The sequence below is a fragment of the Capsella rubella genome, unplaced genomic scaffold (genome assembly GCF_000375325.1).
Source record: "Capsella rubella cultivar Monte Gargano unplaced genomic scaffold, Caprub1_0 scaffold_6, whole genome shotgun sequence".
Taxonomy (NCBI): domain Eukaryota; kingdom Viridiplantae; phylum Streptophyta; class Magnoliopsida; order Brassicales; family Brassicaceae; genus Capsella; species Capsella rubella.
In genome coordinates, this window is record NW_006238918.1 from 4,518,965 (window position 1) to 4,545,761 (window position 26,797).

General features: G+C 37.5%; 7 protein-coding genes across 7 annotated transcripts; 4 read left to right on the plus strand and 3 right to left on the minus strand.

Annotated features, from left to right (window-relative positions):
- The first annotated feature begins 6 nt into the window (after positions 1–6).
- On the plus strand, positions 7–4,212 carry LOC17884260 (histone-lysine N-methyltransferase, H3 lysine-9 specific SUVH4). The gene is made up of 14 exons (XM_006287557.2): positions 7–41; positions 133–171; positions 412–466; positions 578–684; positions 787–963; positions 1,097–1,195; positions 1,362–1,460; positions 2,199–2,248; positions 2,329–2,417; positions 2,513–2,672; positions 2,906–3,011; positions 3,294–3,476; positions 3,571–3,795; positions 3,884–4,212. Exons 3-14 carry the CDS (start codon positions 412–414, stop codon positions 3,995–3,997), a joined length of 1,464 nt encoding a protein of 487 aa, XP_006287619.1. The 5' UTR covers positions 7–41; positions 133–171; the 3' UTR covers positions 3,998–4,212.
- A 101-nt stretch (positions 4,213–4,313) lies between these two features.
- Positions 4,314–5,940, minus strand: LOC17882112. Its single transcript, XM_006287818.2, has 3 exons — positions 5,567–5,940; positions 5,247–5,468; positions 4,314–5,094 (listed from the first exon to the last, which is right to left on the minus strand). Exons 1-3 carry the CDS (start codon positions 5,882–5,884, stop codon positions 4,423–4,425), a joined length of 1,212 nt encoding a protein of 403 aa, XP_006287880.1. The 5' UTR covers positions 5,885–5,940; the 3' UTR covers positions 4,314–4,422.
- Positions 5,941–6,200: 260 nt separating this feature from the next.
- On the plus strand, positions 6,201–12,222 carry LOC17883812 (probable alpha-mannosidase At5g13980). Its single transcript, XM_006289348.2, has 29 exons — positions 6,201–6,626; positions 6,717–6,800; positions 6,964–7,052; positions 7,134–7,308; positions 7,388–7,507; positions 7,603–7,689; positions 7,771–7,842; positions 7,916–8,029; positions 8,167–8,267; positions 8,337–8,430; positions 8,521–8,688; positions 8,777–8,851; positions 8,984–9,049; positions 9,147–9,203; positions 9,269–9,488; positions 9,576–9,715; positions 9,796–9,876; positions 9,985–10,044; positions 10,129–10,200; positions 10,368–10,415; positions 10,501–10,620; positions 10,703–10,768; positions 10,857–10,969; positions 11,048–11,132; positions 11,231–11,341; positions 11,428–11,523; positions 11,620–11,667; positions 11,736–11,804; positions 11,870–12,222. The coding sequence occupies exons 1-29, from the start codon at positions 6,426–6,428 to the stop codon at positions 12,110–12,112; spliced, it is 3,075 nt and encodes a 1,024-aa protein (XP_006289410.1). The 5' UTR covers positions 6,201–6,425; the 3' UTR covers positions 12,113–12,222.
- A 35-nt stretch (positions 12,223–12,257) lies between these two features.
- On the minus strand, positions 12,258–14,939 carry LOC17883153 (exocyst complex component EXO70B1). The gene has a single exon (XM_006289319.2). The coding sequence runs from the start codon at positions 14,553–14,555 to the stop codon at positions 12,471–12,473; it is 2,085 nt and encodes a 694-aa protein (XP_006289381.1). The 5' UTR covers positions 14,556–14,939; the 3' UTR covers positions 12,258–12,470.
- A 2,762-nt stretch (positions 14,940–17,701) lies between these two features.
- LOC17882092 (NAC domain-containing protein 41) lies at positions 17,702–19,089 on the plus strand. Its single transcript, XM_006288367.2, has 3 exons — positions 17,702–18,099; positions 18,293–18,549; positions 18,636–19,089. The coding sequence occupies exons 1-3, from the start codon at positions 17,916–17,918 to the stop codon at positions 18,816–18,818; spliced, it is 624 nt and encodes a 207-aa protein (XP_006288429.2). The 5' UTR covers positions 17,702–17,915; the 3' UTR covers positions 18,819–19,089.
- Positions 19,090–22,804: 3,715 nt separating this feature from the next.
- Positions 22,805–23,513, plus strand: LOC17882691 (zinc finger protein KNUCKLES). The gene has a single exon (XM_006289085.2). It carries the CDS (start codon positions 22,886–22,888, stop codon positions 23,369–23,371), a length of 486 nt encoding a protein of 161 aa, XP_006289147.1. The 5' UTR covers positions 22,805–22,885; the 3' UTR covers positions 23,372–23,513.
- Positions 23,514–24,319: 806 nt separating this feature from the next.
- LOC17882799 lies at positions 24,320–26,656 on the minus strand. The gene is made up of 11 exons (XM_006286780.2): positions 26,354–26,656; positions 26,180–26,254; positions 25,996–26,057; positions 25,762–25,906; positions 25,577–25,673; positions 25,438–25,504; positions 25,251–25,349; positions 25,038–25,130; positions 24,777–24,931; positions 24,590–24,694; positions 24,320–24,497 (listed from the first exon to the last, which is right to left on the minus strand). Exons 1-11 carry the CDS (start codon positions 26,556–26,558, stop codon positions 24,320–24,322), a joined length of 1,281 nt encoding a protein of 426 aa, XP_006286842.1. The 5' UTR covers positions 26,559–26,656.
- Positions 26,657–26,797: the final 141 nt, after the last annotated feature.

The window sequence follows — 26,797 nt, forward strand, 5'->3', positions numbered from 1 at the left end:
GTCTGAGGTTTTTTAACAAGCAGTATCTTCTCTGTGTCCAGGTTTGCGATTTTCATGTTTTGTCTGTAGCAAACAGCAATGTTGATATAAATCTCGTTGTTGACTTGTTTTGATCCTTTTTTTTTTTGTTAGGCTAAGTTGAGCAGGCCTGATTTGAAGGGAATAACTGAGGCAAGTCATGATTCTTTAACTTCTGGCCTTTGCTTGTTTTATGCAATATTGTGTTAGTAATGTGCTCATTTGCAATGTTAGTAATGTACTTGGTCAATACAAATACACATTGTCTATCTTGAAATGAAACAACAATGCTCTGTTAAGCATCATGTCTCGTTATATTTAATTTTCTTGCAAATAGATGGTTTGTCTATTCTTCTATGCATGTTGACCTAAGTCTTTAAGAAATTTTTTCAGATGATACAATCCAAGGCAATATTGTACCCAAGAAAAAGGATAGGTGACCTTCCAGGTTGGTTGGTAGTTGTGTTCTGACAACTTTGTTTCTTTTCCTACAACGTTTTGGTCTTAAAATTCTTACACAAAGTTGACATCACTATGTTATGATCACACTGGCTTGCAGGTATTGTCGTTGGACATCGTTTTTTCTCAAGAGCTGAAATGTGTGCTGTAGGCTTCCATAACCATTGGCTAAATGGTATCGATTATATGGGACTTGAATACAAAAAAGTAATACAGCTTGTCTTTTCTTTTACTTGTATTTTGATCTGATTGGATATTTTATTTCGTATATTTATTTATCACTCTTTACTTTTTTTTCTTCCGTTTCAGGAGTATAGCAAGTATGATTTTCCGCTTGCTGTTTCTATCGTTTTGTCGGGCCAGTATGAGGATGATCTAGACAATGCAGATACTGTGACTTACACTGGTCAGGGAGGGCATAATTTAACTGGTAATAAACGACAGATTAAGGATCAACTGCTACTACGAGGAAATCTGGCCTTAAAGGTCTGTTTTATTTCTGTTTCTTATCATTAAAGATTTTCTTCTAGCTCTCTCTACCTTTCTTCTTTGTGCTAGTGAAGGTAGTCTTTTAGTTCATGTGCCTCATGGAATTATGCATTTCTTGCATCTGTCTCAGAACTGCTGTGAACACCACGTGCCTGTCAGAGTAACTCGTGGTCATGATTGCATAAGTAGCTATACCAAAAGAGTATACACTTATGATGGATTGTATGAGGTACTGTTTCTGTATCCCTTTATCTAATATTACCTCTGATTTCCGAAAATTCACAAGGAAAAATTTGTTCCTCAGAAGTCAGAACTACATCTAAGGTCTTTAGTCTTATTGCTTATCCTCATTAATTGGTGTAACTCTAGTCCACTTCCATACTTTCTTCGTATAGGTTGTAAAGTACTGGGCACAAAAGGGCGTTTCAGGATTTACAGTGTATAAGTACCAACTGAAAAGACTGGAGGGCCAACCAGAACTAACTACTGATCAGGTCTGTATGCTTTCTTGTTGTATGGTTTATGATAGCTGATGTTTTAAATATATTTTCATATTTTAATATCCTAGTGTGGATATCTGGTGCAACATTGTTTAGATAAGCTATTTCAAAACCAATAGTTCCTCAATGTTCTGAACATATAATGTAGTTTGTAAAAACCACGCCTTTTAAACTAATAAATTATCTTCAAAACCAAGATTAGATTTTTTTTTCAGCTGAAAATGGTATCATCGTGGTAAAATAACTGAAATGTTTATTCAGTTTTGCTCTAAAGTAACAAAATAAATTGTCTACCTATTTTTCTACAAGATTTTTGTCACTCTTATTTTGACATTGCTATAAAGATGACTCATATATAATATTCTTCCTAAATAAATCCTGGATCCATTCCACACAATTTTTTTTGTCTGTACTTCAACATTTGCAGAATTTGTTAGGTTACCTTAGAAACAAGGTTTTCTTGCATTTCCCTTTTCCCTAGCTGTATTCTTAGTATCTGTACCGAAAATGTGGTCAGCTATTTTCTCATTTACATTTTACTACTAACTGAACTAATTACTTCCCTTATTACTTTATAAAGTTTTTGGTGTTGTCAATTTTCTAATTTTGAATGGCTTCTGTTGCTTTGACAATATCTATTATGTTCAAACTTCTTACATGGCTAAGCAAATGCATATGGTTGTTTACTATGGGTAGTTCTATAATTTGATAGTTTGTTTCTTTTTATTGCAGGTTAACTTTGTTTGTGGACGCATACCAAAGTCTACTTCAGAAATTGAGGGGTATTTGTTCAATTGATTTCCATTTAGTATTTGTGCAATCAATTTCATTTTAACATCTATTCATGCAATGTCTTGTTAAGCTTGGTATGTGAGGACATCTCTAAAGGGCTAGAATTTAAGCGCATTCCAGCCACTAATCGCGTTGATGATTCACCAGTTTCACCATCAGGTAAGTTTAAATCAAAACTGGAGAGTAATATTAGCATTATTAGTATCCACTTAATGATATTATACAAGCTGAATTATCCTCTGTCTGATTATCAGGTTTCACATACATCAAATCTTTGATGATTGAGCCCAATGTCAAAATTCCTAAGAGTTCGACTGGGTGTAATTGCCAAGGCAGCTGCACTGACTCAAAGAAATGTGCGTGTGCTAAGCTTAATGGTGGAAACTTTCCGTATGTCGACCTTAATGATGGCAGGTGATATTCCTTGTCGAGTCATTTACTTAAGCATTTAAATTATTTGGCGTATATCTTTGAACTGAAGTTTGAATTGAGAGTACACAATTAGTATACTTTACCACAGTTGCTATTTCATTTGTATCCTTCTTTTTCCATGAAATTTGACTAGTAAAGTACTTGATGTAATGTTGTATCAGTAACATGTCCAGTTGAATATTGATGGGGTTGATTTTCCGTTTGTGCCTTTTTAGATTAATTGAGTCTCGAGATGTTGTATTTGAATGCGGCCCACACTGTGGGTGTGGACCTGCATGTGTCAACCGAACTTCTCAGAAGCGATTAAGATTTCATCTTGAGGTAAGTTTTGGTTCGTACTTGGTAACTTATAAGGAACAACTAGTTGCCACTAAAGTTGAAACGATACTTTAATGGAATTTTCACCTAGACAGCTTTCTCATAATTATAGAATAGAATCAAATTACATTTGGATTTCATAATATAGTCCCCTACCCTTTATCTGTTAATAAAAATGCATATAATCCAGTGGGTGTCATTTTGATGTCCTTCCAAATCTGAGCTTACTCACAATCTGAAGTCTGGGTTTCTCCCCTTGATGTTTTGGTCTGTGGCCTTAAATAGGTTTTCCGGTCTGCAAAGAAGGGTTGGGCAGTTAGATCATGGGACTACATACCTGCTGGGTCACCCGTATGTGAGTACATAGGAGTTCTCAGGAGAACTGCTGATGTCGATACTATTTCTGACAACGACTATATATTCGAAATTGACTGCCAACAGACAATGCAAGGTCTTGATGGAAGACAGGTACCATAGAGAAGCTTAATTTGCTATGTGAGTATTATTGAATCAAGCATATGGGTTGTTGAGGTATATGCTGCTTGTTTTTCTCTGCCAACAGAGAAGACTTAGGGATGTAGCTTTGCCAACGAGAGTCAGTCAGAGCAGTGAGGATGAAAATGTACCAGAGTTCTGCATTGATGCTGGTTCAAAAGGGAACTTTGCTAGGTTTATAAATCACAGTTGTGAACCAAACCTATTTGTTCAGTGCGTCCTGAGTTCTCACCAGGACCTAAGGCTTGCCCGTGTGGTTCTTTTTGCAGCTGACAACATTCCCCCACTGCAGGTACTGAGATACTTATCTGTGAAGTGTGACTTACTCAAACATTCCCTTTATAAAGAAATCTCACTACATTCTCTTATCTCAACTGTAGGAGCTGACTTACGACTATGGATATACGCTTGATAGTGTTCACGGGCCAGATGGGAATGTGAAGAAGCTCACTTGCTACTGTGGAGCGCTAAATTGTAGAAAACGCCTTTACTAACAAGGCTATTGGATAAAACTCATTTTTTGGTCACTCTATTTTGGGGAGTACATATAAATAGTAACTATCTCCCAAGTGGAAAAGAACCCTTATCATCTTATTGAAGGGGCTTTAGCATTCTTCTGCAGCGTTACAATTAGTGCTGCCTTTTGGGCATTGTTGTTCCCTGAACCCTTTTATTTTTATAGGCATCATCGTATTTATCGGGTCGACAATATATTATCTAATTATTAGTTTTCTCAGTACTTTATTTTCTTATTAAATCTGCGGGTCAAGATATCTGGCGATATAAACAGATATTATTCAACAACATATCAATATCCAAGCAAATTTGATTTCTTCATCATCCAACTCCAATTCAAATGCCTCATTCAAGAAATATAAAAAAATCATAACAAATCTTAACAGGGTAAGTTTGATGATCTTCAACATTCCTCTGGGTCTTCCTTGCTTCTGGCTCGATACTGTCGGCCAGGTCTTCTTGTGACATGTTGAGCTGCTTCTGGTTCATCTTCTTCCATAGCAGAAATGGTGCAGTCTTCTATGGTATCAACAGCTATTGCTACTCTTCTTCCCTCGCAATCCTTCTCTATATTTTCTACTTTACCTTCAGCCACTGGTTTCCTCTTTGGTACAAAAGCCACTGATCTTGGAAGCTCAACCATAGGTTCTACCACAGGCTCATCTCTTGTCCGAATCATGTTGAGAAAGTCCATGTATGCTTTCCGGTTAGATTCTTCATCAACCTCCCCTGAATCGAATGTATATCGAGTGTATTTTGAAGGGTTCCGCATATAATCTGGAATCCCAGTCGGATAGTCAGCCTCTACATTATGTTCGTTAGGAGAACTAGTCTCCATCACAGAATCTTTGTCACCTTCAGTTGAGTTGTCATCTTTGATATCAGAACTAAACCGAACACGCTTCGGCAACTTAGAATCATTTGCCTGGTTTTCTTTCCTCTTCAATATCGGTTTCAGCCCACTATCATCTGAAGAGCCACCATTTGTCTCCTTGGCAGTCCCAAATAAGATATCTTCAGACACCACGAGAGCTTTCCCGTTTTCCGTAGACATGCACACATTATCCTGAAGTTCCTGCAAAAAGAGTCCATCTTCATTTAGCTAACACGCCTCTAGTGATTATACAATAAACATGCTATCGCAAATTTCAAAAAAGTCAATAACAGAGTTGTTAACGACTCTGAAGTGTCAAACACAGTTAAAAAGGGGAAGAGTAAAGTAAGTACCTCAGAGACATGTAAAGAATTCAACTTGTTAACAGCTTCAGCGTCTTCTTTAAGTCTAAGCTTTGCTGCGACAAGATTTGCACGAGGGTCCTTCTCTCTTTCTTTGAAAGTAGATGGAAGCTCCACCCACTCGTCTGCTTCAGTCTCATAGTCGTTCACATCCTTCATGTAACCATACTCTTTGTTGCCTAATGCAACTTTGTCATTGTCATCTTCCTCTGCCTGACAATATAAAACAATACTAAGCTTAGCCTTGGGGATACTGAAAAAAAACACCGCCATCGCAGTTCAACCTTAAATATATAAATACAAATAAATACCTCCATATCTAGAGTAGAGTCCATCCCGATAGAGTTTTTGATCTCCCACTCCTCGTCGTTGTAATCGTTCGGCTTCTGCAATCCACTGGACTGTCCTTCTTCCCCATCGACGGAAACATTCGTCGGTTCATTCTCCTGCCTTCGTTTATCCGGGGAGCTGCTCGAGGGTTCAGACACTTCCTTTTCTCCGCTCCGTTCGTTGCTATCGATCTCTTCTTCCGCGAGACACCATAGAGAGCTCACAGGCGCTTTAGACGCGGATGATGATGCAAGAGATCCAAAAACCTTGTCGATCCTCACTCTGAAACTTTCATCCATTGCACGAACGAAGTTGGGCACGACGATGGCAAAAAAAAAACTGGTGAATTTTATTCGCTGTCGGGATATATATGCTCTTGTAGCCAGCCAAACCCAACCGACCATTTTACTTATTTAGTTATAATGGGCTTATAAAAGTCCAGTTAAACGTATGTTGGGCTTCTTAAAAAAGGTCTAGCCCATTTAACTTTAAAATCGTACTCTCGTGCTTGTCGCCCATCTCACTAAAAGTTACACGCGTCAGCGTGCTTTGCTGATGCAATATTTAATCATAAGCAGCTGCAGGCTGCAGAATAATTCCGATTTCCTCACTTTTATTTTGTCTGATGATTTTATGATCCGTATGTTGGAGCGTAACGTCAGTTCTAAGGTTTGTGTATGGATAAGGGTCACTTATTAAAGTAAGCAAGAAGAAAATTAAAAAAAGGACAACATTTTCGGAAATAAAGTTGAGAGTTTGAGAGTTGAGAAAGGCCACCAAATCTTTCTTCTTCCTCGTCACTCCAATTGAGTGGACTAAACACAGTTCGAGTTCGAGACAATGGATCTTCCCAGGTTTCTGTGCTGGGTTGTTTTCTTTCTGGGAGTTTCACTAGCAGAATCCAGGTACATAGCCTACAATACTTCACATACCATAGTTCCCGGAAAACTTAATGTCCATGTGGTTCCTCACTCCCACGATGATGTTGGTTGGCTCAAGACCGTTGACCAGTACTATGTCGGCTCTAACAACTCTATTCAGGTCCTGCCCTTTTTATTTTCTTCTTCTATCTGTTTACGAATCAGATTTTTGTTCTACTTACTTAGTTTTTGTTTCTTTTTTTGCTCGTAGGTGGCTTGTGTTCAAAATGTGCTGGATTCAATTGTTCCTGCGCTGCTCGCTGATAAGAATCGCAAATTCATTTATGTTGAACAGGTAAATTTGGTTTCTTTACCCTACTTGATTCGTGGAAGCTGGTAGCTTTTTGTTGACTAGGCCTGTAAATGAAGATTTAGGGGAGAAATTATTTGTACACGTTAGTTAATTTGGTGTGGACAGTCTTTGGAGTTGAATGACGGTTAGTTTCTGATGAATGCAGGCGTTTTTTCAGCGATGGTGGAATGAACAGAGTGAGACAATTAAGCGTATTGTGAAGGATCTGATACACTCAGGCCAGCTAGAGCTCATGTATTAGTTTCTTTCAGTGTGCTTTCTTGATATCACACTTCCTTGTCTCTTTTCGTTAAGTAGTAATTGCCTCTTCTGTAGAAATGGTGGTATGTGTATGCATGATGAAGCAGCACCACACTATATAGACATGATTGATCAAACAACCCTCGGGCATCGATTCATCATCAGAGAGTTCAATGTGACACCAAGAATTGGTTGGCAGATTGATCCTTTTGGACATTCTGCAGTGCAGGCTTACTTGCTAGGCGCAGAAGTAAGCTCCTCTCTGGACTTTCATTTTAGTTTTATGCTTATTTTTGGATACAGAGGTGTGAAGATATTGATTTATACAGGTTGGCTTCGACTCAGTCTTTTTTGGCCGAATAGACTACCAAGATAGGGAAAAGCGAAAAAAGGAAAAGAGCCTTGAAGTTATATGGCGGGGATCTAAGAGTCTCGGTTCTTCTTCACAGGTAAAACACAAAGCAAAAAATTTCATGGTAGTTTATACTATGGATTTCACTGGATATTCATTTTCTTTTGCAAATATTGATCTGACTTTATACAGATTTTTGCTGGTGCTTTCCCTGAGAACTACGAACCTCCACCTGGTGGCTTCTATTACGAAATCAACGATGATTCCCCCGTTGTCCAAGTATTTTCCTTGGCAGTTGACTACACTTTCTGTTGTGTTTTATTCTATTCCTATGTAAGTTGTGCCTCTTAATCTTTGAAGGATGATCCTGACCTGTTTGATTACAATGTTCAAGAACGAGTGAATGCCTTTGTAGCTGCAGCTTTGGGTCAGGTAGATTTGTAGAATTTCTCTTTTGTTAGAATTTTCTGTTACAGTTTTGTGACATTGTTCTCGGTATCTGCAGGCCAACATTACTCGAACAAATCACATCATGTTTACCATGGGAACAGATTTCAGATACCAGTATGCACATACTTGGTTTCGACAAATGGACAAACTTATTCATTATGTTAACCTAGTAAGTCATCAAAGATCTGTATAAATTATTATGTTCCTCTTTGTATCTCCAGAAATTTGTCTGTGTGAATTTATAGTAAGCTAGATGATTAGAACCAAACTGCATATCTTTAATTCGTGAACCCTGAATTATTTTAGGATGGGCGTGTCAATGCTTTCTACTCTACCCCTTCCATATATACAGATGCAAAACATGCGGCAAATGAGGCTTGGCCCCTGAAAACAGAAGACTATTTCCCGTGAGTTGGGTCTGCATTTCTTAATTCCATCCAAAATTTGCTTAAATATTAAACCAATCTTTACTTCAGTTACGCAGATCGTATAAATGCTTACTGGACTGGATATTTTACAAGTAGACCAGCACTTAAGCGTTACGTCAGAGTGATGAGTGCCTACTACTTGGTATTTGTTCTTTTAAATTTTGAATGATACACTTTAAGTTGTGTATTTTTTTTATTTTTTTTAATCTATGTGTATAACTTGAGAGTTTAGGCAGCAAGGCAACTGGAGTTTTTCAAAGGGAGAAATGAGAAGGGTCCGAACACAGATTCGTTAGCAGATGCACTAGCAATTGCCCAACATCACGATGCTGTTTCTGGTACATCGAAACAGCATGTGGCTAATGATTATGCAAAAAGACTAGCAATAGGCTATGTGGAGGTAGAGTGCCATCTTCCCTTGTGAATTGTGGTTCTCTAGTGGCCTGTTTGCTCTATTTGCATGTCAATAAGACCTCTTCACCTTGCAGGCTGAGAGTGTGGTTGCTACTTCTCTTGCTCATTTGACTAAAGTAGAATCTGCCCTGAATCCAACCTTCCAACAGGCAAATAATCTCCTAGCATATATGTATTTCTCAGAATTATTGAATCATCAATCTTGTGAAGGCTTACATGACATCCGTTCAGTAAAAGTACCCACCCTTTTCTCTTAGTAACAGTTTTGCCTTCCTTTACAGTGTTTGTTACTGAACATAAGTTACTGTCCCTCAAGCGAAATCAACTTATCCGACGGAAAAAGTTTGGTAAGCAAAACTTATTCTCCCTCTAGATTCTCAAGTCATCTATACTAGCACTATGTGCTTCCTTCCCGTAGCTTACAGTTATCTTTCCTCTCTGTAGGTCGTATTGGCTTATAACCCACTAGGATGGAAGCGAGTGGACATTGTCCGGCTTCCTGTAAGTCAATCAAGTTCTTGAATGTTAAAATCACTATTATGTATCTTATAACGGATCTTTAATAGGTTGTGGCTGGAGACATTGCGGTACATGACTCTGAGGGACACGAAGTAGAGTCTCAACTCATTCCATTTACTGATGAATATGTGGCCTTAAGGAACTATCATGTAGAGGCATACTTAGGTCAAAGCCCTACACAGGTGCCAAAGTATTGGCTCGTGTTTTCAGTTAATGTGCCTCCGCTTGGCTTCACTACTTATACTATTTCCACTGCTAAGAAAACAGGTACGATACAGACATATATATTTGGTCTAGTGGAGCAAGCTTTTAACCTTGATCACTTATACAATCAGTTTTTGTTTCCAAATTTAGGTGGGTATTCTAGCAAATCATACGTCTCCAGAGTCCAACAAGGCGAACAATCAATAATTGACGTTGGCCATGGGCATCTGAAGCTTAGTTTCTCCACTGATCAAGGGAAAGCAATCAATTATGTTAACAGCAGAACCTTGGTATGTCATTATTTTCTAACACTATCTGGCGGTGATCCTTAAAGATCCTGATAAAAGTCTTCTGATTTTTTGTGGTAAAGATGACAGAACCAGTCAAACAGACATATAGCTATTACGCTGCATACAATGGATCAAATGACAAAAAACCTCTTATACCTCAGGTACAAGGAGTCTTTTTTCTCTTGTCTCAACACGTACCTTTCAATGGCTAAGTTTAGTACACTTATTCCAAGTTCCCCTGGTCTACTTTTCTGGTTTGCAACCATTAGAACTCGGGTGCGTATGTTTTCCGTCCAAATGGCACATTCCCCATCCGCCCAGAAGGACAGGTTTATACTCCCGTCTGAAAGTGTTGATCTTCCAGACGAATTATAGAAAATAAATTAGATGTTAACCTGTGGATCAAGTTTCAGGTTCCTTTGACTGTTATACGTGGGCCGCTAGTGGATGAAGTACATCAACGAATAAATCCGTGGATATCACAGGTACCCACAGTTTCAGTGTGTTCTCCTTGCCCACTACATTGTTTGCTTCTACAGACTCTTCGAATCTACCTTAGTTTAAACTGTCATGTGGCTTCTTAAACTCTGTTTGAACCTGTAGAAGTGCATATTGATTCGTTTACTGTCTGACCTTTTGTAATTGTCTGCAGATAAATAGAGTTTACAAGGGCAAGGAGCACGTGGAAGTTGAATTTATTGTGAGGCTGATGCATAACTATTCCAATACCGTTTTAAATATCTTACATTCCATTATAAAGGCTATATGATTGTTTGGATATTTAGGTTGGTAATATACCGATTGACGATGGAATTGGCAAAGAAGTCGTAACCCAGATCTCAAGTTCCCTGAAGAGCAATAAAACTTTCTACACAGACTCAAGTGGACGTGACTATATCAAAAGGGTATGATGTCCATTTTACCTTCTTTTGTCCATGTTTTCTTAATTGTTCTGTTCAAGGATAAACTGAAAAAGTTGTCTTGCAGATCCGTGATTATAGGTCAGACTGGAAACTAGAAGTCAACCAACCTGTTGCAGGAAATTATTACCCGGTATGTATGTAACTGACAGTGATCAAATGATCGTGGATTGAATGGGACCAAATCAGTTGGGTAATAATTCCATATATATGTTTGTCAGATAAATCATGGAATTTACTTGCAAGACAGTAAGAAGGAGTTTTCAGTGATGGTGGACAGAGCCTTCGGAGGGTCGAGCATAGTAGACGGACAAGTTGAGCTTATGCTTCATAGGTATTGAGCATAAACAATATCACAATCTCCATAACCCGTCTCTCTCTGCGTCTAATCAAGCAATTATCTTTATTACAGGAGACTACTCCTCGATGACTCGAGAGGTGTAGCAGAAAATCTAAACGAGACAGTGTGTGTTCAAGACAAATGTACTGGACTAACTGTAAGTGCAGATGATATAAACTATGTTCAAAGGGAAATTATGCACTTCAATAACACTATGTTTCTACTACTCTTAAGGTATTCTAACAATTTTTACAGATCCAAGGAAAATATTACTATAGAATCGATCCATATGGAGAAGGTGCAAAATGGCGACGAACATTTGGACAAGAGATCTACTCGCCACTCCTCTTGGCCTTTGCTCAACAGGTGAAAGGAAGAGTATAATGGAAGATCAGGATGCTACTCTCTAGCTGTCCCAAACCATTAATATAACGAATGTTAAAATGTTTCAGGATGATGCAAAGCCAATGAGTTTCGGTGCAGCATCATTCTCTGGAATTGATCCATCCTATAGTTTGCCTGAAAATGTGGCACTTCTGACTCTGCAGGTGCCTCTTTTGCAGACTCAAATGTTATAGCTAGTTTAGTTGAGCTGAATTGATAACTTGTGTTGTTCACCCTTGGTTTTGTTGAGATAATATCAGGAACTGGATGATGGGAACGTGCTTCTGCGTCTAGCACATCTATATGAGGTATTATCTATAATCATTCATTGTGTGGGTTAGTTAGTAGAATGAAGCATTTGAGATTGTGGAATTAGGTGGGGGAGGACAAGGAACTTTCAGGAGTAGCAAGCGTGGAACTGAAGAAGCTTTTTCCTGGAAAAAAGGTAGAAGCTTTTTTAGAAAGATAACAATTTTGAGATGGAAGATGATATAAAAACGTGTGTTGCAGATAGGGAAAGTGACAGAGATGAGCCTATCAGCAAACCAAGAAAGAAGCGCCATGGAGAAGAAGAGGTTGGTGTGGAAAGTACAAGGTGAAGAATCTAATGGAGAAGAGAAGACGCCAAAGAGAGGGAGAGAAATCGATCCAAGAAAGCTGGAGATGGAACTTTACCCGATGGAGATTAGGACAGTGTTGATACACTTGGAGCTTCCATCTTCTCATTCTCGCATAAACAGATTCGATGCCTAAAAAAGGTATAAGGAAGTTTTGAGGATAGACTCTCTTATCAACTTCCTCTTGTTTTTTCTATCCAGACGCTAATTAACTTTAATAAAAATAAAAGGTGAGTGAGTCTTCCATCGAATTCACATAACTTACCATTATGCTATCAACAAAGATAAACTGATTTTTTATTGATAAATGCTGGAACTGATTATAATTAACATTTACACATGGCACGGAGCCACGATCCTTTGTTTGAATTCGTAGAAATATGGGTCATCCAAGTTGTGGCATTCAGACAAAAACAGTTGAAGAAGACATGGAAAAATTTGAGGAAATTAGGAAAAAGTGTTGCTGCAAAATAAAGAAGAAGAAAAGAAAGAAGCTACGTTCTTCGCTTGGCAGTGGCAGTGGAAGAGGAGGAGGTGTTCCCTTCAAAGAGCTGGTCAATGAGATCCTCTATGTCCTCAGGCTGATACTTGACATACTTCTCAGTCTGCCGACCAGGATCCAAATACTGTCCAAACCTGGCCATGAAGGCTCTGTAGGCTGGTATCATGACTGCTGTTATGGAGACTCTCAGCTCGCTCTGCAGCTGCTCGTCGTTGACTACCCACGTGGTCTGCGTCTTGTGTATCTCGTCAAAGGTTGCATTGAAGCTCTTGAATCTCTCCTTGAGGTTGGGCTTGACTATCTTGCCGTTGTGCATGAGCCCCTCGTGCCCTAAGAAGCCCAGCAGCTTTCCCCAAGTCTCCCTCTGGTAATTTTTGTGATAGTTCCTTAGCTCTGACGACCTCCTCCTGCACCATGTGTCACCCATCACCTCGTGTATCTCCGCTGATCCTTTGATCTTCTGCACTATGTATCTCCCGTTGTTCATCATGAAGATGCAGCTCAGTGGTATGTCTTTGTACTGTTTTGACTTTGTGTCCAGGTTCCCGTCTAGTAGCTCCATTATCCTCATCAGCTGACTTGCAAAGGCCGAGTTCCCACTCTCCACAGGTTCCTCCTCCTCTCGCTCCATCTTCGAGTGACTCTTGAACACTTGTTCCAACGTGTCTTTGTATTCACATGAGTACTTTAGGTAGTTCATGGTGTACCTCGTCAGTGGATGCACTGCACCTCCTGGCACTGGGGTCTTGCTTGAATCCGATTTGATGGAGTGCTCCAGATCCGAAAATATATGAATCGCAGTCTCTCCAAGTCGGGAACGAGCACTGGTCACCTCGTTCCTCAGCTCGCCCCGCAGCTCCTCCGGAAAAAGCTCCTCCATGGCTGGAAAACTGTCCCGCAGAGTCTCGTAGATGTCAAGGATCTTAAAGAGCTTTTCAGTGGAGCGCCTTGTCATGGCCACGGCCTCTGCGAAACCCAAGAACTGGATGGCCAGACCGTGTGTGACGATACAAAATAAGATCCCTTCGTCCCCTGGGAAGATCTTCTCTGCGAGTTTGAGCTCTCCAGGGAAGAAAAGAGAAGAGCAGTCCTTAAAAGTCTTGTTCCAAATAGGGATCTCTCTCTCAAGCGTGTCCCAGCTCATCTTCTGCACTTCGTCGATGCTAACTTTCTCAAACTCACAATCTTGTTTCAAAGTGCGCATCAAGATGTTTCTCCTACCAACCAAATAAACCTCTCTGCATTCCCATCCATACCCTCCTCCTTTCATCTTCTCTGCTATTTTCCTAAGCACCACAACCACATCATCCGGGTAACCGGGGTATTCGATCTCCTGATCACCGCATTCCGGAACCAGCAATTGGTCATGATCTTGTGAGACCACCGCATCGTTCTGGTGGTCTTGCTGATCCGCGGTGCTCTTCCGCTGGCCGTTGCTGTCATCAGAAACAACAGGGGGCTCTTTGATTAGGGATTCTTCTAAAATGATGCGGAATTCGTCTTCCAAGAAAGCCATTGCACGCTGCTGAATGGATCCCGCATGGTTGATCAAGGGCTCATGATGGTCCAGACAGGACTTGGTGTTGAGCAAGATCCCCATTAGCTTCGAGACACGATCCACTGCCTCCAAAAGCGAAGAAACCTCTTCGGGATCTTGGTACCACACAGTCTTAGGATCACCAGAGTCATATTTGGAGAGCTTTTCCTCAAAAAGATCCAAGAACTTGCCAACAAACTGTGGGATCTGAAAATAACCATCCTCTCCTTTCTCCTCGGTGCTGTCTTTGTGCTCCTCCTTGTGAAGGGAAAGAGTCGGGAGAAACTGATCGAGTTCTTCAGACAAAGACTCCAAAGTTTGAAGAACCTCTGGTGCTTCTTCTTCTTCTTGAGAAACCTTGTCGACATTGTCCCCTTGATCGTGATGGTCTGTCTCGGCATTACCAACATCTACATTCTCTTTATTGCTGGTGCCATCGTGCTGCGTGTCATCAGAGGGATGAGCATCAGAAACATTGTCGCCTTTCTCGTCCCCTTTAGATTTGTCATCATGATCAGGGTCTTTCTCGTTCTTATCCATATCGCGTCTTATTATTTACGTATAAAAAAGCTTCAGAAATGGTGAAGTGGAAATGAGGTGCAGAGGAAGGAGAGATTCATGTGTTCTGTGTTTTTTCTGTTTAGACTTTAGGATCTGTGGTTTGTGTGGTTAGAGAGAGGCGATTGAGAGAGAGAGAGAGAGAGAGAGAGAGAGAGAGAGAGAGAGAGAGATGGTTCGCAATGGCCTGAATCGAAGAAGTAGGGGAGCCTTGTTTTTTTAGTGGTTGACCGTTGACTTTTTCTTTCATCCCAACACCACCAATACCGTGTGTAGCAATCTATTTTTAACCAACAAAATAATTTTTCTAAAGAAAACCTCGTAATTGTTAAACTCTTTTATTATTTTGTTAGAAACATACTCATACACTACAAAAAAAGAATCATTTTGTATCACTTAAATTATATCACAAAAGTAAGTGATAGTATTTTAAATTATTTATTTGTAAATGAAGCAACTTAGCATCAATTATATTAGTTGATGTTATAATTAGCTAATTTTACATCAATTAAATAAAACTGATTTAATTGTTATTAGTTTATATCACTTTAAGAAAATTGATATAAAATATAAATTTACATCATTTAGATAATTGATATATTTGTTATTTTTTTATAAGATCATTTTGTAAAATGATACAAAATTTGTATCAATAAAAATTGATATTAAAAAAAAAGTAACTAATATAAAAAAGAAAATAAGAAAGGTAACTTAAATATTTTTTTATCGAGAAGCATACAATCTAACTATATCTTTTTCCCTAACCTCCTAATCCTTTATCGGATCTATATATCTTTCTTCCCCAGATTTTTTGAGAAGCATATCACCATCTCTTTATATTTCTTCTTTCGTTGTGGCATGCCTTTACTTAGTTCTCTGTATTTTTTTCTCAATAGATGGCGAAGGAGCTTGGTGATAAGGCTAAAGAAATTTTTCTTAGATGACTAGTTATTGACGGGGAAGATGCCAACAAAGCAATTGAGTTGAATCATTCATTGTCCAAATCTTACCTAAGAAAAGGGTATGGTATTGAAGCTATTTCCTCCTCTGTAATATTGTCATTCACGTGTATAAGTTATAATAAGGGTTACCTTTCATATAATTTCTTAATCCTAATTAAGTTTGTTTTGTTAACAGCTTATATGGTTTAGAACAAGTGTCAAGACATTGGCGTCAAAGTATCTTCAAAAAGAAGTGGTGTTTAATGGCTTGATGCAATTGTTGTTGTGAATGTTCATCCAAGAAGATTCCATTGCAATGAACAAGGTTTCGTTGGAACGTGGTATTGGAGTTGTTTATCTTTCAGGAAATGCAAACAAGTTATCTAAATTATATTTTCATGTTTTTCAGTAATTCTCTTTAATTTAATGTACGTGGCCTTGATTTTCTGCTGGAAGTTCCATATCGTGGGATAATTATGTAATATGTTTTCAATTTTTTAATTATTAATTTAGATCGTTTTAGTATTAATTAATTATTTTGTTTTGGATTTTTGTAAAAATAGTAAAATCTGCTAAAACACGTTAGTATTTAGCTTCGCTAACAATAACATACTTTTTGTCCACAATTTTTTTAATCGATTTTATAATTAAGGTATAATATAACAAAAAAAAATGCAAAATCAATTACGTAAAAAACAAATTGACTCTAGTTTTAGTATCACTTATTTATAAATGATGAGAATATTGACATCGGTTACTATAACTGTTACAAATAGTAATATCACTTATACAAAATGATTTAAAAAATAACATCAATTTTATAATCGACACAAAATTAACATTATTTAGTACAACTGATACAAATATTATTTATAGCTGTATCAGTTGTTAATAAAATGATGTGAATTATTTGCATCGACACATATAGAATCATTTAGTTAAGTGATGTAAAATATGTTTACATCAGTTATAAGTAATACAAATAGTCAAAATAAATGATTCAAAATGATCATTTATTTGTAGTGATACTACATTACATTACACGAAATATGAGAGGGAAGTGATATGCATTTATGAAGAGAATGATTTGAAAATTGAATAACGTGGGAGTATGGTGCGCACGCATATTCTTCACATAACTCTCTCTCTCTCTCTCCCTTATACGTGCATGCATAAACCATCATACATATCTTCATGTTTAATCATATTTTTTTCTGATTCTCAATCAATGATATGTATCTTAGCTGTTTTTAATTTTAAAAATAGCCATTCCTAAGAATTCATCTAAAATACTAATATGGCTCGACCGCTCGAATAGAGAGAAATGTCGAGAGATGGTTTGGGGAGGAGAAAGAAGAAGGTCGATGATAAAAGCCCGAAGAACCGTTGGGCCCAATAAATAAGCTGCAATTATAAACTTTCCATAATCAGGTCTGCCTTTCAATACGTTTCCATAATCAGGTTTCTGCCTTTATTTACTTGCTAGTGACTACTACTACTAGTTGTGTAGTTCAGTAGGACTTTAGGAGGAAGGAACAAGTAGGCAGTGTTGTGTCTCCTCTCATCACATGCACAAAATAAATGCAGTAGCAGAGCCGTTTACAGAAAGTAATAAATTAAAAGATTAGAAAGATAAATACTACTATACTAGTATACTAGTATATTACTATTCTTAGTTAGGCGGACGTGGGCTGGCTCTCGCGCATTTGTCAAAGGATGTGTTCCAACCTTTTTACTCTGTTTACCAATTAGATTAAGATCAATAATACTAATTACAATCTAATCGAACCTTGAGAATATGATGAAATGAAAACTGTAATAATAAGTAAAAAAAAAAGGATCCAAAAAGAGGGACCTTTTCTTGCAAATGGAGATACCCCAAACTTGCACGTTTCTCTCTTCCCCTCTCATCTCTTCTTCTTATGGAAGAATATATGTATATGACATTTTCTTCTCTAATTGTTTCTTTTTTTAATAAAAAAAAGTCAAATGAACATCCCTCAAAAGCACCTTCCTTAATGTTTTTCCTTTTCTTTCTCATTATGAACTAAAATAAATTTTCAGAACAAAGTAACCATTTCTACCATTTTATATTTTTCTATTACACAAAAAAAATATATGTGTATATGTTTGTGTGTGTGTACTCGTGGGGATAATGATATATAACATATAAGAGAACCTCTACTACTGTCATGTAGCCTGCAAAACTCACATAACAAAAGGCTACACAAGTCTTCCTTCTCTCTCTCTCTCTTTCTTTCTCTCTGTTCTTCCTCTCTTTAGATGGAATGATGGAGCAGTGCTTATAAAGACGATATTTGAAATTTTGATCCATTTTCGAAGACCCAATTTCAAAAAGAAAGAAAAAAAGAGAAGAAGAAGAAGAAGAAGAAGAGAGGATATGGAGATGGAGAAGAGGATAGTAGTGAATGGAGGCATGAGATTGCCAATAGGATACAGATTCCACCCAACAGAGCAAGAGCTTATACTTCATTACTTGCTTCCAAAGGCCTTTGCTTCTCCTTTGCCTTCCTCCATCATCCCTGTCTTTGACCTCTTTTTCTCTCATCCTCTCACTTTCCCAGGTCTCTTCTCTCTCTTTTCCTTCTGTCGAAACCTCTGTTATATATTTTCATGTCATCTTGTTTTGCCTAACTGTTTAACGTTTTGTTCAAACGGGTCTATCAATGGTTGAAACTTTAGAAACTGTTTCTTGCTGATGTTTGGGACTAGATCCATGGGTGCTTTGTGCTAAAACTGAAGGGTTTTTGCTTTCAGGGGATTCAAAGGAGAAGCATAGGTACTTCTTTTGCAAGAAGAAAGAAGTGTCAAGTAATGAGCAAAGAATCAAGACTGTATCTGGTGATGGCTATTGGAAACATATAGGGAAAGAGAGACCGATCATTGCCTGTGGTAAAGCAGTTGGGATTAGAAGGACACTTGCTTTCTATGAAACAAACAAGTCCTCTTCTAATTGCAACAGAACCAGATGGAGCATGACCGAGTATTCCCTTGCCGGATTTGCATCGGCCAAGGTACACACGATTAACTACTCTAGACTACTGTAAGAAAGACTTTGGAATGTGTGATAATAATGGGTTTGGTTTGGCATAAAACGCAGGTGTTTGGAGAATGGGCAGTGTATAATGTATATGAGAGGAAAGGATCGAAAGCAAGAAAACAGAGGAAATCAAGAGATATGGATGATGAAGATTTGAGTTGCAGTATCCACTTTATCGTTGGGTCGTCCGATCATGAAACTGGTCCGCCGCCACCTTCTCCTCCTACCTCAGCTGATGAGTGATTAATATGTCAGCAGAACACGTTGAGATGTGACAAAGCTCCTAAACCCTAACCTACTACTAGTTCCCTTACGTTTCTGTCAAGCTATTTAAACAAATTTCCACGTTTTGATTCATTTGCTAGAGAAATAAGTAACATGGGGCTAGGGAGCTTATTTTGATCTGAAAAACTGTTGTATTGTATGAGTTGAAAACTGTTTGCATATGTCAAACTTGTTGATTATTTTTACTTGAAGAAATTTAATTTTCTATTTAAATTATCATGCAAGTAAAGTTATTTTGTTGTGCAAGACGAAGTAAAGTTGAATTAAAAGGAGGTATCTTTCTATTCTTCCTCTAGGATGAGAATTCGATTCCCTTTCTTTTCAAACCAAATTAGAATTCATAAGTAACATATTACAAATACTTTTTTTTATTATATATATATATACATCAATGAGTATGGAAAAATTGTTTACTATGAGATGGAATTAAAGATGCAACTTTGTATTAAATTTAAGGTATAGCAAGTTGATAAAGTTTATATACAGTAAAACCTCTATAAATTAATAATGTTGGCACCATGGAAATCTATTAATTTATAGAGGTATTAATTTATCGATAAATTAATAATTATTAATTTATAGAAAGATATTCCTAATTTGGAAAATATTTTCAAAACAATATTTAAAAATAAGATTTAATCATGATAATTAGTATTTTATATATTCAATTACAAATAAAATAATAATAATTATGTATTAAAAGAGAATGCTAACTATTTTTCATATAATAAAATATTAGAAATAAAATCTATCAAAAACTAATGTGTCTATATATACATGTATTTTAAAATTTTTACCTAATTATTAATTTATAATATTGATGGGACCATATATTTACAAAGGATTTTCAAAAAATTATTATCTTATTATTTTATCGAAATATGTCTAAAATTACACTGGTTCCAATTTGGGATCGGAGAAATTTATTAATTTATAGAGATTATTAATTTATCGAGTATTAATTTATAGAAGTTTTACTATATAAGTAATGGATGGATGAGTGATATAACATTATAAATTGGTGTGTTACAATGAACAAAGAGACAATGCAATACAAAGAGTTGAAACCGAAATTAAAATATATGGGAAAATGAAGAAGCCATCGCATGGGGTGTCGAGAAGCTAAAGTTCTTCGTGTCCAAACCATTTTATTTAATCAAAACATATATGTTCCTTTTTGTCATTGACACGTATTTTAAATGTTAAATTTATCAGAATCCAATATCTTCAATATGATTGTTGTAACATTGTGAGTTGTAGAAGTATATAATATGGAAGCTATATATATGTTTGATTGAAATTCATGAATTTATAAAGAGAACGTATCCAAAACTTATATATCGACCGAACTATGTAGTGTAGTGGTTTATGCTAACATGGGTATTGTGTCAACATATCGCAAATCGAGTTCGATATCCATTCATATCATTGGAAAAAAAAAACCAAAAAAAAGTCATGTATCATGTGTGCCAACAGAAAGGCTCAAATGTAAGAAAGACAAAATATTGAAACATAGTTTATGTAACAAGGACATGGTAGGGACATAACATGGGTATGTATATATGTGAACAGTATAATGATTGGAAATACAAATCATATGTTATTGTAACATACATCTTGTAGAGAATAAAGTAATAGAGAAAATGGTGGCGAAGGTCAAAGACAAGTCACATGTGCATTGTGCACCATCTTCCAATGTATAATCCGCAAAAAGACAACATCGATTAAGGCAATCTAAGTTTCTCCTCTTTCCCACACAAATACACATATTACCATAAACATGTCCTTCTTTGCTTTTAATCGAAGCATCATCCTTGATTTTCAAATGTAATCAAATTAAGAAGAAATAAAAAAAAAGGTTATACCTGCATAAAAATAAAAACAAATGCTACTTAAGTAATGAAATGATGAAGAGTCATTAAGTGAAAAGTGAATGTGAACAAGTCCTGTGTTAATTGTGGGTGCCAAGAGGTTTACTTGCTCTCTGCCAATGGGCTTTTGGAATATGCTTAACAGAGAAAGCAAATTTACTTTTTCAGCACACAACCAAAAGGTAAGATTAAATGTGGTGTTGCTTCAATTTCAAGCAAACGTCGTTTCTTACTTTGACTAACACCACTTATACTATATAATATCCATCCTAATTAAGTATAATTAACTATGAAACTTTACTTTATTAATTTGGTATTTGCAACAAAAAAACATAAACAAATACGACGACGTGGTATTTGGTTATATTGCAAACAAAACAAACAGTTTAACATATTATAACTGAAAAAAAAAACAATATATATTACTTATATATTAATACTAGGCATCATCTTATCTTCTTTTTTGATTTTGATGTAAAGAGATCTGTTCTAATGTCGTTGTTGTAATACAACACAAATCCAAATCTAATACTAGTTTACATGTGTGAAATGTAGACACTTATTTGTAAAACGCCGCTCTCCCGGCAGACGCATAAATAATTTCACTTTTTATTTCAAAAAAAAAACTTTTTAAAATCAGTTGACATTGTTTTCTAAAGAAAGTAATGGTTCCAATATAGTAAGTAAATTGATTTGAAAGTGCAACAGCAATATGAGAGAAGTGGGCTTCTAGCATATTTGGTTTGGATGAAACTATGGACTACAAACATAAAAATCTTAATGCTATGGTGAGCTACTTGAAATCAATAGGCCTTGTAAGTATTTATTCCTTGTAGTAAATGGGCCTTAAGAAAAGACAACAAGTATGATAATGTTGAGCTTAGTTTAAGGGTGAAGTGAACCAACATGTGTGATTAGGACTAAAAAAAAAGAAAAGAAATAGAAAAGGGAAAGGCAATGATGAGAAAAGAGAAGAAAGGTGGTGACAAGTAAGTAGAGAGAAAAATGGAAAGAATAAAGAAGGTAAGAGAAACATAGAAGGCTTCCATGTTTGGCAATTCCATCTTGGAACTTGACCCACATTATCGTCTCTTGTCATTCTTTGGCATCACAAATCACAACAACAACAAGGTGCCGTCAGTCAAAAAACGCTTAAACTTGAATACAAAAGTGTTGGGTAGTAGCTAGGATCTTCAATAAAATATTAACGAGTTGAAGTGTGAGAGATAGTGTTCACTCACTCGTCTGTGTAAGTTGTACTGCACACAACTGTCTAGTCACCACGTGTCGTTACCAGATTTTCTCTTCCCGTTTGCTGCAGTCAATGATGTAACACTCCCAACACCCCCCCCCCCAAAAAACAAAAACCTAAAAAAGCAACCAATCTCTCAGTTTTTTAAAAAGTTAATAAATGTGTGAGAGGGCGATAGAGAAGTCCTCATCCCATCAACAATAACTCAGTTTCACTTTCTACTCCATTCTCTGTTTTTTTTCTCAACGTCGCAGATTTTGATCTGGAACCCAACTTTTACTTTACTCTTTAATTACCTCAATGGCGATATTTAAATTAATCGATTTTAAAAAAATATAAAAACAAATTAACAACTTGCTTACTACTGTTAACTTATCCACTAATCCAAATGTTTTTCTTTTTTCTCATCAGGGAATATTGTGCTCCTTGTGTACCCTTAAACGGTACCAAATAAAAAAACCGGCTTCCAATTTCAATAAACATATGGGATAAAAAGGAGTAACAAGTTTAATGTGCATTATTAGAGATTGTGGTTATAGTTATAAAATATTATAATATAGTATACAAAAGGAGCTCGTGTTGGTGTAGAGAGATACGAACAACGGAACAAGGATGGAGCAAAAAGGATTAATTGGGATCTGTGAAAATTCGTTAAAGCAGAGCAGAGAGAGACGACGACGACGAAGCTGATGAGGGCAAAAGAGTAATTTTCACAAAAAAATCAGATATTCTCTCTGCAACAAACGACGCAAACAAACAAAAAGCAACACACAGCTTAAACCCTTCCCATATTTATAAACCCACACACACACATCCTTCACTCTCTCTCTCTCTCTCTTTTTGCTTTTTTAATCTCATCCTCATCTCTCTCTCTCTTCTCTGTAGCTTAGTAGCCCTCAAAAATGGCGGAGCCACCACCGTCTTTCCATCAGTTCGTGGGTCCTTCGAAACCTCGATCATCGAGCAAACGACACTCTTTTTCCTCTTCAACTCATCCGACTTGCCACCGTCTCTTCCCTTGCCAGTACTGTCCCCGCAAGTTCTACACCTCTCAAGCCCTCGGCGGTCACCAGAACGCTCACAAACGCGAACGCGCCGCTGCTCGTCGCAACCTCGGCGTCCTTGCTCATTCCTCTCCACCCATCCTCGACGACAACGCGTTCCTTCGTCCTTACCCTTGTTTCTACCCTAACCCGATGCAAGGATCTTCTTCTGGAAACGAACCCGGTCAGGACCAGACGGCGATGATGATGGCTATGGGTGGTGGCTACGATCCCTTCCCGTTTCCGTATCCTTACGTCTACCCATTTGGATTGTCTGGTAACGACGGTAACGGCGTCATGGATGAAGACGAGCCTCTCGATCTCGACCTTTCTCTCCGTTTATGAGTTTTATATCATCTCTGCTTTTTTGGGGTTTGTTTTGTTGTGTTGTTCAGCTATATGACTCTTTTAAGTACAACTTTGGAGCTATCTGTGTTCATGTCCTACTTTTCAAATGATTAACTAATCTGCTTAGCTTTTTGGAAGATGTTTGATGATCGTAATTTTATGACTCTTTTAGTCTCTGTTGTGGAACTCGATCGGATAATTTAATCGCTGATGGATGATGCATTTGAAGTTACAAACTATAGTCTATAGCTTAACTAATTTGTACCCACACAAAAAAAAAAAAGGAAAATAATAGTCACGACTGATTTCGCTTGTTTAGTCTAAATCGGAAGCATTCATGAGTTTCTCCTGCGTTCGTTCTCTTTGATTTTCCGAAATTGGGAGACTACAAAATCCGGTCATGACTTGATCGGAAAGCACCCACCAACGCCGCCGTCGAAATCACAAACCACCTCCACAATGTTGGTACGTGCGGAATCCAACATTTCATCATCACACACACGTGACGTCGTTCGTTATTTGCTTTTTCCAAATAAAGACGATTAAAACTGCGTGCCGTTTGTAAGCGCCTCACACAACAAACACTCCATGTTGGTACGTGCGGAATCCGACATCTCATCATCACCCACGCACACGTGACTCGCTCACGTGACGTATCCTGCTATTTCCAAATTAGACTGCTTGGTGCCTCACACTGCTGCACAACATCCATTTTCTCTCCAAACATATGCTAAAAAAATACGTCTTCTTTACCAGCATGTAGCATCCTTTTCTTATTCCTTCCAAATAAATTAGTTGCTTAGATATTACATTACTATACTCAAGTAAAAACAAGTTTCAGATTTTTTTCCCTGACAAGATAACTAGTGTAGAAGATGTAACGCTAAAATACAAATATAAGTGGTAAAATACCCAAAAAGAATATACGTAGAGAGTGCTTCTTACTCAACGATCAAGGTCAGCATCATCATCATCATCAATCTCAGAGGAGTTGTCAAGATGTTCTCTAAGCAAATGGGTCTGGTTTCCTGCGGAAGATACATCCTCCATTTCAGGCAGTTCAAACTCGTCTGGTCTCAATGACAGTTGAAAGTCCGGAAGCTCTGGCAAACACTGCATTGCTCTGTATGGTTTACCATATTCGATCATCAGATATTTTGTTTGGTTCTAAGTAGTTAAGTTTTAAATTCTACAAGATAACACTATATCGCTTACTTCTCTTCTTCTTCAAGCAAGTATCCATAAGTCTGAGACTTCCTAAAAGCAACTTCTGGAATCTTTTGGCTCAAATGCTTCATAACTCCCCACATAGGAGGAGCCCTGATTAAAAAATCAAAAGCTGAATTAATCACAATTCAAAATGTTCAGTGAATGACTATATCATATATACAATAAGACAAACCTGGTGACAGGAGGAGCCAAGCAGAAGCTAAAGCAGGCCTTCTTGCTTTCTCCTAGAATCTCTGCAGCTGCAAGAAAACAACACACCGCAATCACGTGGCAAGATGGCTCAGTTCCTTTGTCCGTTACCAGTCCATGGTAGTAGTATGCGGCAGCCTGTTAAAAGAGAAACAGAACATAACAGACAAATTCATTTATGAGATAACAGAGCAGTTCCATCCCTTTCAACGGTAGCTTTCATATGTATACATTATAAACATACCTTTGCTTCCAGAAACTTCCAGTAGATAAACCGGAGTAGCTTCTTGGCGCATCCATGGCTAACTGCTTCACAATCAGACAAGCAGTGATATGCCTGCAATGATAATTAGATCATTTACAGGAAAACAATTAGAGATTAAAGCAAATAAACTATGATTTTCCGTAAATGCATGGCCCAATGAAAAGATGAAGGTTACAAAACTATGAGGAGGACCTGAGTGAAATAGATGACTTGCTCACATGCAAGTCTCCTCTTCACAGACAGTGTTGCTTTCTGGCTATCAACTGCTAACCCAAGTTGAATCTCAGTTCCCTGCAGTGAGATTCGATCATACTTACGAATTAAAATCCATACAACATTTACTTTTAGGAGGCACGGTTTTAAAGTTTGTATATAGTACCTGGCCAAGTGCTTGGATAGAGAGAGTTTGCATTACACTCTCCTGCATATCATCTGGCAATTTAGTCCTGTAAATTTGAAGTTATGTAAGTATCTATATCAAACTTGTTTGAAGATCTTCTGTTTTTGTTGTTTCATACTTTATTTCAGGTGGAAAGCGAGTCAGAATCTCTCGGACGCAAAACTCCAAGTATCCAGACGCCTTGAGCAGCAAGTCAACTGCATCTCTCCTGCAATCTGTGTGAAAGCGACTGAGTAATTAGCTATGTTTGTAAATAGAGCAGATTGTAAGTGAATAAAAGTGTGAAGAACGAAGAGGCCAAACCAGAGGAGACCACACGGACGCCATTGCCAGAATCAGAACAATCCTTTGGAATCATGAGAGAGTTAGCTTCAGTCAAAGCCAAAGCAGTCATCATGTGAATCACTGTCAATATCTCCATCCAAAGGTTTGTGAAACATATCTCTGCCTGTATATACCGTCACGTGTTAAAGAGTGCAGAAGAAACAAATCCAAATCATTAGTATCGGCTTTATTTGAGCAAAGAAATGGACTTACTCGTCGACCATCTCCAAGAGTTGTCCATTTGAACTCCACGCATCCCTCCATTCCATCATTCTCTGTATTGTTATATATATATATATATATATATATATATATATATATATATTCTGATGTTACCATTTGATTTACAACATACGACTCTGTTTACTTAAATCAAAATTTGCAAACCCGAACTAACTTTTCTTGACGAGACTGGTTAGAAGAGACAGGTACTCCTCCAAAGCTGTACGCAGCTCAGAGACGGCAGAACCCCCTGCAACTTCCAACCAAAATTTTGAATATGTTTTCAGAATACGAAACCTTTTTCTTAACACGCAAGAAGAGGGGAGAAGATAGTTTCACATCTTTAGACCTGTGTCCTCCGCTACCAACTGAATCTGATTCCTTAGACATGTCAATCGATCGACGGTGGCCTTAGGAGCAACGCCCTTGAGATGACGCTGAAGATCAGACTGAACAGGAACACGGAACTGAAGAACAAACACAACGGATTCTTGGATGATCCTTTTCTTGTTCTTCCTTCCGACAACAGCATAAGCAGATGTAGCACACCCCATGCTCTCTCTCTCTGCTATGCTTTTTGTTTTTATTTCCTCACAAAATCATCCTACAACATATGCGGATACATACATACATACAAAACATTGACAGATAAATCCTAAAACATAGAGTCTCTGGAACAACCTGAAGCGTATATATAGATCCGAGTTTTGGAAGCTTAAGAGTAATATAAAAAAAAAAGGAAGACAATCTCAGAGAGAGGCAACAAGAAGAGAGCATGTGAGGGAAGGTAAGT

Excerpts from the sequence above, each read along its gene's own strand:
- LOC17883812 (XM_006289348.2), top strand. The coding sequence starts at position 6,426 with ATGGATCTTCCCAGGTTTCTGTGCTGGGTTGTTTTCTTTCTGGGAGTT. Across the intron at positions 6,627-6,716 it reads GCTCTAACAACTCTATTCAG|GTGGCTTGTGTTCAAAATGT; the intron begins GTCCTGCCCTTT and ends TTTTGCTCGTAG. Across the intron at positions 11,805-11,869 it reads AGCTTTTTCCTGGAAAAAAG|ATAGGGAAAGTGACAGAGAT; the intron begins GTAGAAGCTTTT and ends CGTGTGTTGCAG.
- LOC17882799 (XM_006286780.2), bottom strand. The coding sequence starts at position 26,558 with ATGGGGTGTGCTACATCTGCTTATGCTGTTGTCGGAAGGAAGAACAAG. Across the intron at positions 25,907-25,995 it reads CTCTTGGAGATGGTCGACGA|GCAGAGATATGTTTCACAAA; the intron begins GTAAGTCCATTT and ends CGGTATATACAG. Across the intron at positions 25,674-25,761 it reads CGTCCGTGTGGTCTCCTCTG|ATTGCAGGAGAGATGCAGTT; the intron begins GTTTGGCCTCTT and ends GCTTTCACACAG.
- LOC17882691 (XM_006289085.2), top strand. The coding sequence starts at position 22,886 with ATGGCGGAGCCACCACCGTCTTTCCATCAGTTCGTGGGTCCTTCGAAA.
- LOC17882112 (XM_006287818.2), bottom strand. The coding sequence starts at position 5,884 with ATGGATGAAAGTTTCAGAGTGAGGATCGACAAGGTTTTTGGATCTCTT. Across the intron at positions 5,469-5,566 it reads ACTCTACTCTAGATATGGAG|GCAGAGGAAGATGACAATGA; the intron begins GTATTTATTTGT and ends TTATATTGTCAG. Across the intron at positions 5,095-5,246 it reads ATTCTTTACATGTCTCTGAG|GAACTTCAGGATAATGTGTG; the intron begins GTACTTACTTTA and ends CTCTTTTTGCAG.
- LOC17884260 (XM_006287557.2), top strand. The coding sequence starts at position 412 with ATGATACAATCCAAGGCAATATTGTACCCAAGAAAAAGGATAGGTGAC. Across the intron at positions 964-1,096 it reads GAGGAAATCTGGCCTTAAAG|AACTGCTGTGAACACCACGT; the intron begins GTCTGTTTTATT and ends CATCTGTCTCAG. Across the intron at positions 2,673-2,905 it reads GTCGACCTTAATGATGGCAG|ATTAATTGAGTCTCGAGATG; the intron begins GTGATATTCCTT and ends GTGCCTTTTTAG.
- LOC17882092 (XM_006288367.2), top strand. The coding sequence starts at position 17,916 with ATGGAGATGGAGAAGAGGATAGTAGTGAATGGAGGCATGAGATTGCCA. Across the intron at positions 18,100-18,292 it reads TCATCCTCTCACTTTCCCAG|GGGATTCAAAGGAGAAGCAT; the intron begins GTCTCTTCTCTC and ends TTTTGCTTTCAG. Across the intron at positions 18,550-18,635 it reads CCGGATTTGCATCGGCCAAG|GTGTTTGGAGAATGGGCAGT; the intron begins GTACACACGATT and ends CATAAAACGCAG.
- LOC17883153 (XM_006289319.2), bottom strand. The coding sequence starts at position 14,555 with ATGGATAAGAACGAGAAAGACCCTGATCATGATGACAAATCTAAAGGG.